This window comes from Phragmites australis, chromosome 21, assembly GCF_958298935.1.
Source record: "Phragmites australis chromosome 21, lpPhrAust1.1, whole genome shotgun sequence".
In the NCBI taxonomy this organism is placed as follows: domain Eukaryota; kingdom Viridiplantae; phylum Streptophyta; class Magnoliopsida; order Poales; family Poaceae; genus Phragmites; species Phragmites australis.
The window spans coordinates 5,520,212-5,529,690 of record NC_084941.1 but is presented as its reverse complement, the minus strand read 5'-3'; the positions used below and the strand labels follow the sequence as shown (position 1 = coordinate 5,529,690).

Below are 9,479 nucleotides of genomic sequence, written 5' to 3'. Positions count from 1 at the left end.
GATAGTCCACATTAATTGTTATCCACCATAAAAAAAATTCTCTTTATTGGATTACTGAGCATGCATTCCATGCACCTAAACTATCAATTATGGTGCAAATTATATCGACCAAATGTGTGCTGACACCTTGGCTGATGACATATGGGTGTGTCCCTTTTTCTTCTTCTTCCAGTTCGATCCCATGACAGAGTCAGATTATCTTGTCGCCCCTTCAGACCGGTTCAAGACTCTAGAATACACAGCGTTTTTTCTCGAGCAATCACTGGATTGCCCCTGAGAAATTCAGAGGGTCACTATACATCACGCTTGCGTGTGTTGATGATGCAGCTGGAATGGATTGGTGCTTGACTGACCGTCGCGAGACGACCGTAGACTTGAAGTCGCCGGATCTCTAGATCAACTACGGTTAAAAGCTTCTCAGGCTCCTTTTCATGGGAGAGTTTTGCCGATTCCGATGACAATCGGACCTGTTCATGTGAAATTCTTGTGTTCTAAACAGGCGCACAAGCGTAGTGGTAACTTGTGCAATGGTAATTGATAGGACAATCGCTTTGTACTTTTCAGTGAGGTCCCTATGCCCCAAAGCGACGCCAATCAAAAGCCGACTTGTCAGTCTACCCCCCGGCCGCCGGCCTTATATAAACGACTCATCCGTTGCTTCCGCTTGGCACCCTACCGACCCGCACAACCACTCCCTCCATGATCTCCCTCCTCGCTGCCACGGCGGCCCCCGCCGGCTCGTACATCTCCACGTCTATCTCGGCCGGCTTCCTCTCGTTCCCTGTGCTCCTGTGGGTGGCGGCAAACGTGATCATCATCTGGCTCCTCTCTTCCTCCCGCCGTAGAAACACGACCGTCGCCACCTCTTTGGCTGGACACGCCGACGACGTGCTCAAAGCCGTGGATGATCTCTACCCGTCATCGGAGTACGAGACCGTCGCCGCCATGGGTCTTCAAGCCAACGCGCCGGTGTCGAAGTCAAAGAGGCAGGGTCGAGAGGCAAGAACGGCCAGGAGAACCGATCGCCCCCGCCTGCGCAAGAAGCCAGCCGGCGAGGAGGAGACGAGGAGTACGGCAGCGGTGGAGGCCTGCAGGCTCGACGTCGATGACAAGAAACACGGCGATGAGATGCCTCGGACTGTCGCCGCCGCGGAGGCCAGGCCCGACGACGTCGACGTCTCCTTGGACTCGATGTGGCAGTCCATCGTGCAGCGGCGAGCGGCGCGGCCGGTGGCCTTTCGGAAGAGCGAGACGTGTGACAGCGACGAGCTGCCGCGGCTACAGCGTGCGGCCGACACAGCCGCGGAGCGCCGAGACAGGCGGAAGTCCGTCTCGGCGGTCAACAAGGCGGCGGCCCCGCCGCCACCACAGGCGGCACCGTCGGCGGCCAGGCAGCTGGGGTGGCGCACGAGGGAGGTGCTCGTGATGGCGCAGGACGAGCTGCTGCGCCGCGCGGAGAGTCTCATCCGGCGGCACCACCAGCACCTGCGCCTGCAGCGGCAGGAGTCCGAGCAGCGCCAGGCCATGGAGCTGCAGCGCGGCCGCCCGGCTCTCATCCGCGTCTAGCCAGCCGGCCGGCGTCACACAAACACCCATGCACGCTTCATCAACCGATCGAGGCACGCGTCCACGCAAGGCCATGTACAGAAAAAAAAATAAGAAGCCATCTACGTGCCAGAGACAGCAGCCGCAGCAGCAGCATCGATCAAGGGACAAAAGTGGCTGCATGCCTTTAAATCATCGGATGAGAAGATGGAAGATATAATAGCTTACGTACGCCTGAGACCATGTTTGTGCATCAGAGCACTCATCATGTACTGGACCCTCCTTGAATGTAGATTAACTAGAGAGATCATATGTGTTACTAAGGTCATATATGTTTGCATGTAAGTTAATTAACCTCTAAATAAATGGAGAGGCGTTTTGGTTTGGTATATGCATTTATGTCCCCGTTTCATAGTTTTGATCATGTCTCTTGTTCGCTACTCACTCGGTCACTCCTGGTGTTCATGTTTCCTAACATAGCGCGGTTAAGGCATGCAAAATTTGGAGTCTATAATAACTGTTCGTACTTTGATAACAACAACATTTTTGGCTGCGTTGCAGAGAGCAATGATCAAGCTGGGTTCGGCTGATCGCATGATTTTGATTTGTATGCAAGACTTTTTCCTTGAAGATGAGACTGTCAGGTGGAAAGAGCTGGATTGGGCTGCAGGGTTTGGTGAAGATCGCAATCATAGGCTCTCGTAGGGGGACACACCAAGGCACAGAATGACAAGATAGCCTGTACGAAGTTCACCTTTGCACCGGCTTGTGTCTCAACAGTGCTGCACCAGTAGTGATTCTGCGCTAAGACCTATGAGCCTAGCACACCGGCAACAACCAATTCTCTTGGCAGGCGAGCAGGCGACAAAAAGGTCGTCCTTTTTTTTGCCCTTTCGCAGGCTCAATGGGTTTGCTTTAAACTAACAGCACTTAAGGCATGTTTGGTAGGCAGGAATTCCGTAGGAAATAGAGCGATTCCGTCGAAATTTTCGTTAACGCCGCAAGGGCTTTTACTATTTAAAGGCGAATCATCTAAGTATTAGATTTCTAAGAGTTTTACGACAAACTTTAGTACTGCATCATCCACTTACTATATTTCTCATATATATATATATATATGGGCAGCCAGAGGGCTAAAGAACAAGTTGTTTATTGACTCCAGTTGTTCACACCATATGACTAGAGATTTATCATGGTTCTTCAGTCTCAACCTGTAAAGCGACACAAGTACATCATATTCGAGGATGATCAGGAAGGAATGGTGAAAGCTAATGGTATGCTAAGGGTGAATGGGAGTTTCACTCTTAATGATATGGCTTTAGTGGAGCATCTAGGATACAACATTCTCTTTGTATCTCAGTTGTTAAATGATGACTTGGAAGTGTGTTTCAAACGTATTTCTTCTCGAGTTCTTGATTCTTCTGGCGTTTTGATTTGTCAGATTTCCAGAGTTGGAAGAGTTTTTAGAGCTGATTTTTCTAAGCCTCTTGGTTCTTCTCGTTGTTTGATTTCTCAACCTCCTTCTGAGCTTTGGATGTGATATAGGAGACTATAGCACATGAGGTTTGATTTGCTTACTCATTTGAGTGTCCTAGGCTTGATCCGAGGATTGCCCAAGCTCAAGTTTGAGAAGAATCTTGTTTGTGCTTATTGTCAGTATGGCAAGATGGTTACCGCCTTCTATCTACCAGTCAATCTAGTGATGACTAAACAACCGGGAGAACTTCTTTATATGGATACTGTTGGTCCTTCCCGGGTTTGTTCGACAGCTGGGAAATGGTATGTTATTGCCATTGTTGATGATTACTCTCGCTACTCTTGGGTCTTCTTTCTTGTGAGCAATGATGAAGTATTCTCACACTTTCGGAGCTTGGCTTTGAGATTGTTTAAGGAACTTTCTGGTGCATTTAAAGTAATTCATAGTGATAATGGCACCGAGTTTAAGAACTATCTCTTTGATGCTTTCTGTCTTAAGCATGGCATTGAGCATCAATTTTCTATCCCACATGTTCCTCAGCAGAATTATGTGGTTGATAAGAAGAATCGCACTTTGGTGGAGATGGCTAGGACGAGGCTCGATGAGCATAAGACTCATAGAAAGTTTTGGACAGATGCTATTAGCATATCTTGCTATATCTCCAATTGGATTTTCTTGCGTTCAATTTTGATTTGACTTCTTATGAGTTGTGCTTTGGAAAGAAGCCGGAAGTTTCACATTTGAGAGTTTTTTTTACTACGATGCTTCATCCTAAAGCGTGACAATCTTGATAAATTTGAGTCACGTTCTTTCGATAGTATTTTCTTAGGGTATTTGCTTCATTGTCATTCTTACAAGGTTCTTAATCTTGACACTAACATCATCATGGAGTCCTATGATGTGACCTTTAATGAATCAACCTCTTGTGCTAGACCTGTTCTTGAGTGTGCAGGTGATCAGGAGATGAGCGAAAACATCTTTGTAGATGACGACCTTCCAGCTCTTTGGGATCATAAGGATGATCCACTAGTTCCTACTATCACGCTCGTTCTCGAGCTGGTTCCTGCCTCTTTTACGCCGGTAGAAGGTTCTACAGCCTTTACTTCCACTTCAGCTACTTTTGAGCCTACACTAACAGTGTTTAAAGGGGAGATAATCTCACAGTGCAAAGCTCCTTAACACATTTAGCGGCGACACCCTTCACAGATGATGATCGACGACATCAATGAAAGGAAACTATGAGCAGAGAGTTCGAGATGTCGATGATGGATGAGCTCAACTTCTTCCTTGGACTACAAATCAAGCAATACAAGTAAGGTACATTTGTCCACTAGATAAAGTACACCAAGGATTTGTTGAAGAATTCGACATGAGTGATGCTAAGCCCTTAGCGACACCGATGGCTACCTCGACCGTGCTCAATCCAGATGAGGATGGCGAGGAGGTGGACCAACGAGAGTACATGAGCATGATTTACTCCCTCATGTACTTGATGGTGACAAGACCTGATATCCATTTTGTCGTTTGTTTGTGTGCTCGCTTCTAGTCATCACTGAGAACGTCTCACCTCCAAGCAGTGAAACGTATTATAAGGTACCTCAAGCATACTCTCGAGTATGGTCTTTGATTTTCTGCCTCATCTTCTCTTTCTCTTTGAGGTTTTTTGGATGCAGATTTTGTTGGCTGTAGAATTGATAAGAAGAGTACCTCTAACACTTGTCATTTCTTGGATATTTCTCTTGTGTATTGATCTTCTCGTAAGTATTCTAGCGTTGTGCAGTCTACTACTGAAGCTAAATATGTAGCTACTACTAGCTGTTGCTCATAGATTTTATGGATGGTTGCTACTTTGAGGGATTATGGGTTAGACTTCAAGAGTGTGCCACTTTTGTGTGATAATACCAGTGCCATAAGCCTTACAAATAACCCACTTCAACACTAAAGAACCAAACTTATAGATGTGAGATTCTACTTCTTGTGAGACCACAATAAGAAGCGAGACATTAAGTTGAGCTACATAGCACCTAATACCAGCCAGCCGATATCTTTACCAAGCCTGTAGATATAACAAGATTTGCCTATTTTAGAGGAGAGCTTGGACTGTGTCATCCCTATGGCATTATGTGAGGGAGAATTGTTCTTGTACATAATTTATTTTACTTTTGTTGCATTTGCATTGTATCTTATCATGTAAAATAAATATAGTGGTTGAGCTTTGACTTGTATGTCTTTAGCATTTCTTATTGCTAGTCTTAAATTTGGCCTAAGTTGAGTAGTTGTGCGGAGCAAGCTTTTAATTTTAGATTTCTCTTGATGCTTTGACATGAAACATTTCAAGCAAGCTAGCTTTTCTAAAGATGAAGATTGACGATTTTATGAATCATGTAGACTATGAAATTCTATATTCTTGATCACCATATTCATAATTACTTTGGCTTAATCAATACTTATGATAAGACTAGTTCGATGAATATCTTGTTCTAGGCATCTTGGTTCATGATAGTGGATAGGGAAATATTGCACTATTGTTTCTGTCTTCGTCAAATGTTTAGCTCATGATAGAACATTTGTGGAACATTTGTCCCTTTTGTCATAAATGCACTACTTGATTTGATCATATGAAAACTTGATAATATATGCAAATTAGAACAATTTTGAGAAATCAAGTTTTCTGTACTAAAATATAATCCAATACAGTTATCTTAAAGCCTCGAGATATTTACCATACCTAGTCACGCGATACTTCGCTTGGATAAGAGGCAACCTGAGGATAAAAAGAAAAAAAAAGAAATGTGCTTCAATGCTACCATTTTTAATCACTTGATCTAACTAATTCTTGGTTTCATATGTGAGCGTTTGTAAAATCCATTATCATGAATGCTTGTTTGTCTAGTTTGAGATTGAAATTTGCTAGTTCTTAATGCTTGTATTGCCTCGGCACGAGTGAATACTTATGTGGTGATCTCATTTAACATGATTCAGCTATATGAACCTAAATGAGCCAACAATTCTTCAGTTTAGCCCGTGCAGCTTCATGTTCTTATGTAATTATATCTTTTTGAGCCTTTGTACGATTGTGAGCTGCACATTCTACTCTCTGTAGCCCTCTGTTGCTTCTAACATTTGCAAATGCTTTGTGGTATACTTGTGAAATCTTATTAGAATTGCATGTTCATGTATTGCATGGTGTTTTGTCCTTGATATTTGCGTTGCCAAAGGAGGAGAAAAAAAATATGCACTAAGCCACAAAGAAGAATCTTGCATAATGGAAGGTGGAGAAAATCTAAAAATATGTGCATTCATCAATGGGGAGCATTTGTGCATTTTTGAGCTTTTGGGTTCTTGGCTAAGTCTTTACCTCTCTTCGGGCTTTCGCAATCCTTCTATTGCCAAGTGACATTTTCTGTTCTTTCTTGAGTCTTTGGTCACTTGGATGAGCTTCTCTCGTTGGATTTTATTAAACCAAATCTTTATGCTTTGATGGTTGTCAATGCACTCATCAAGAGGCAGATTGAGAAACCAAGTGAAAATATGCCTTGGTTTATTTGTGATGAATGATTGACAAGATTGTAGTATTGGTTTGATAAGTTTTGGGCTGCATTAGCATATCTATATGTTGCAAATATAATCATGTCTGATCAAAGGTGAAAAAGAAATGGAGGTTATGTTTTTGTCTCTGAGTTTAGGGAAATTGTACTTACTGGATGGTCTGGTGTGTAGGAAATTATACACACCGGATAGTCCGATAATCAGAGGCAGTGCACATCAAAACTTTTTTTCTATATAGAGGCAAAACTTGGATTGTGCACCGGATAGTCCGGTGTTTAAGGGATATGAACAGTAGAGCATTTTCCAAATAGGTATATTTTTTGTGTTAGGTGGAGTTTGACCCATAGAATGGTCCGGGGATGGAGCTCAGTACACACCGAATAGTTTTTCAGAGAAGTTTGTTTTTGATGCCAGAGAGAAAATGCACACCGGATAATCCGGCGATGAGTAGAGTGAACACTGGAGGGAGCACCATACCATTTATCAGAGAGGTTGCGAAATGGTGTAGGATGCAAATGTACTTACCGGATAATTTGGTGATGAGTTTGGTACATATCGGAGGTTTCACTAGAGTGTTTTCTAGAAGGTTTTCAGCAGAGAAATTAGTGCACACACTGGATATCTAGTGTTCAGAGACGGGTACACACCGGAACATCCGGTGTTCACAATTTTTCATGGATTTGATCTTTTGACAGGGATTTTGATGTTGGGCTAATTAGAGATGTTATTGGAGGTTTGGAGGAACATGTTTGCTTGTCTAATATTGTGCAGGTGATGGATGTAACTTGGCGATCGATGGCAGGATGATCAGGGCCAAGTAGGGAGTTTGGTATTGGATGATCAAGGAGGCTGGACAGAGTCAAGGGTGATCCTAACTGTATACATGGAGGTCAAACAAAGTATAGAAGGAAGGATGAAGATGACGTGGTGACAAACTTAAGTGAAGAGGATGTCAGTGCAAGTGATAAGACAACCCGAGGGATCAGGAACGGGAGTCACGCTTTGAGAAGCATGTGAGGTGGTTTCGTGGTTTGACCTTAAAACCATAGATGGATGGAGTGCACATGGCATCATTGGGAAGCAAGCATCGAGACAAAGCTAAGTCATAAATGTGTCATTGTCGTTCTATGGACGGAGCGGAAAATAGATAAAAAAAAAATACCCCGATGGTAGGTAGGATGCCATTGTAAGCAAGGGGTACTTTAGAAACAAGAAAATTTAAGAGCTAAGATACCTCCCTAGGCCTATAAATATAGAGGTAGAGCTGTAGGAGAGGGGTGAGCTAGCCATTTGAGACACTAGTGATAGGTTTTAGAGGAGAGAAGATGATAAGCTTAGCCTTTGTAATATGTTAGAGCTTTTGTGAGAGTAAAATACTTTGTAATCTGTCTAAAATAGGGCTGACCTCTATACTTAATGAAATTGATTTTCTCGTATGAGCTTGTGTTCATCTACTTCTAGACTCCTTTTGATTCCCTTGCTTCTCTTGCAAGTTTTTCATTTTCGGTTGTGATTTTCGTTTTCCTTTTGAGATGTAGTTTTTCCACCCTTGTGAAGTTGATCTCTTTGTTGCTAAGGGTATAAAATGCACGTACAATGGTACAAAATTGGGTCTCGCATCCCCTTACCTCTAAATCATCAACTTAGAGAGTTTCTTCACCCGGTGACCATCTTCTTGAGTTTCTTTCAAAGTTGCAAGCTTTTTGTGACTAAGGTCATGAATGGTCTTAAATAGAACCATGCGTTCATATCTCATCCATGGAGTCACATGTTATCATTTCTTTTCTATGTTTCTCTCTATTTACTTTCACTTTAATTTTTAAGGTGTGTTGGGTGAAACAAAGGACAAAGCCATCCAATTTGAAACAATTTGGTGAGACGCCTATTCATCCCTCTCTAGTCATCCATCTCAGCCTACACTTTTATACAAGCCTTCTTGATCTATTGTCATGAAACATCTCAAAGAGGAAATGGAAACTTGAAATTGACTCGTCGTGGACTCTCTATCCTATTATCTGCTGACACTACTACAGAACAACATATCAGTGTCGATTGAAGAACAGCTTCACTGTCGATTTTTCAACCGACACTCTTTACTCGACACTGATAATTGACTACTATCAGTGCCAGTTGCCCACCTGATACTATTGCTATTTCCAGAGAATAAAAAAAAAGGAAAAATTGGCTGTGACGGGAGCGGCATCCAAGCGGCTCAAAATCGAGCCGACTCAGATGCCGCTCCCTCCGCTACTCCTCCACCGCTCCACCGCCGCCACTACCGCCATCGCATGCTCAAATCAAACACATCTCATCCATACAACACATCTCACAATCAAATTCAATACAACAACGCAAGAATCGACTTATCTCGTTCATACAACACATCTCACAATCAAATTCAATACAACACAGGGAAGGATAGTGCGGGTGTCCGGTGATCTGTGCCTTCACTTGCTCCAGCAGATCCGCTAACGGCGGGGGAAATGGCACTGCCAGGGGCGAGCCCGCTCCACTAGCGACCCTGGATGCCTCTTTGGCCACAGCGGTGGTGTCCCCAACCCGCGAGATCACCAGGTGGATGCTGTATAGATCCTCCATGCCCACCACTCCTGCGAGCACAAATAGATCCAAGTGGCACCGCTTTGCCGCTGCACTGCTCCGTCGCTTGCACGCGTGCCATCAGAGCTCCTCTCTCGCCTCCTCTGCCCCTCTATCCATCTCTGTGAGCAACCCCAGCCAGCAGAGCTCCTCTCTCGCATCCTCTGCCCCTCTCTCCATCTTCTCTGCCCCTCTCTCCATCTCTCCATGAGCTCCTCTCTCGCCTCCTCTGCCCCTCTCTCCATCTCCGTGCTCCTCTCTCCATCTCTCTGTGAGCTCCTCTCTTGCCTCCTCTGACCCTCTCTCCATC

General features: G+C 44.2%; 1 protein-coding gene across 1 annotated transcript; it reads left to right on the top strand.

Annotated features, from left to right (window-relative positions):
• The first annotated feature begins 642 nt into the window (after nucleotides 1–642).
• Nucleotides 643–1,934, top strand: LOC133902921 (uncharacterized). Its single transcript, XM_062344245.1, has one exon. The coding sequence runs from the start codon at nucleotides 700–702 to the stop codon at nucleotides 1,564–1,566; it is 867 nt and encodes a 288-aa protein (XP_062200229.1). The 5' UTR covers nucleotides 643–699; the 3' UTR covers nucleotides 1,567–1,934.
• The last annotated feature ends 7,545 nt before the right edge of the window (nucleotides 1,935–9,479 follow it).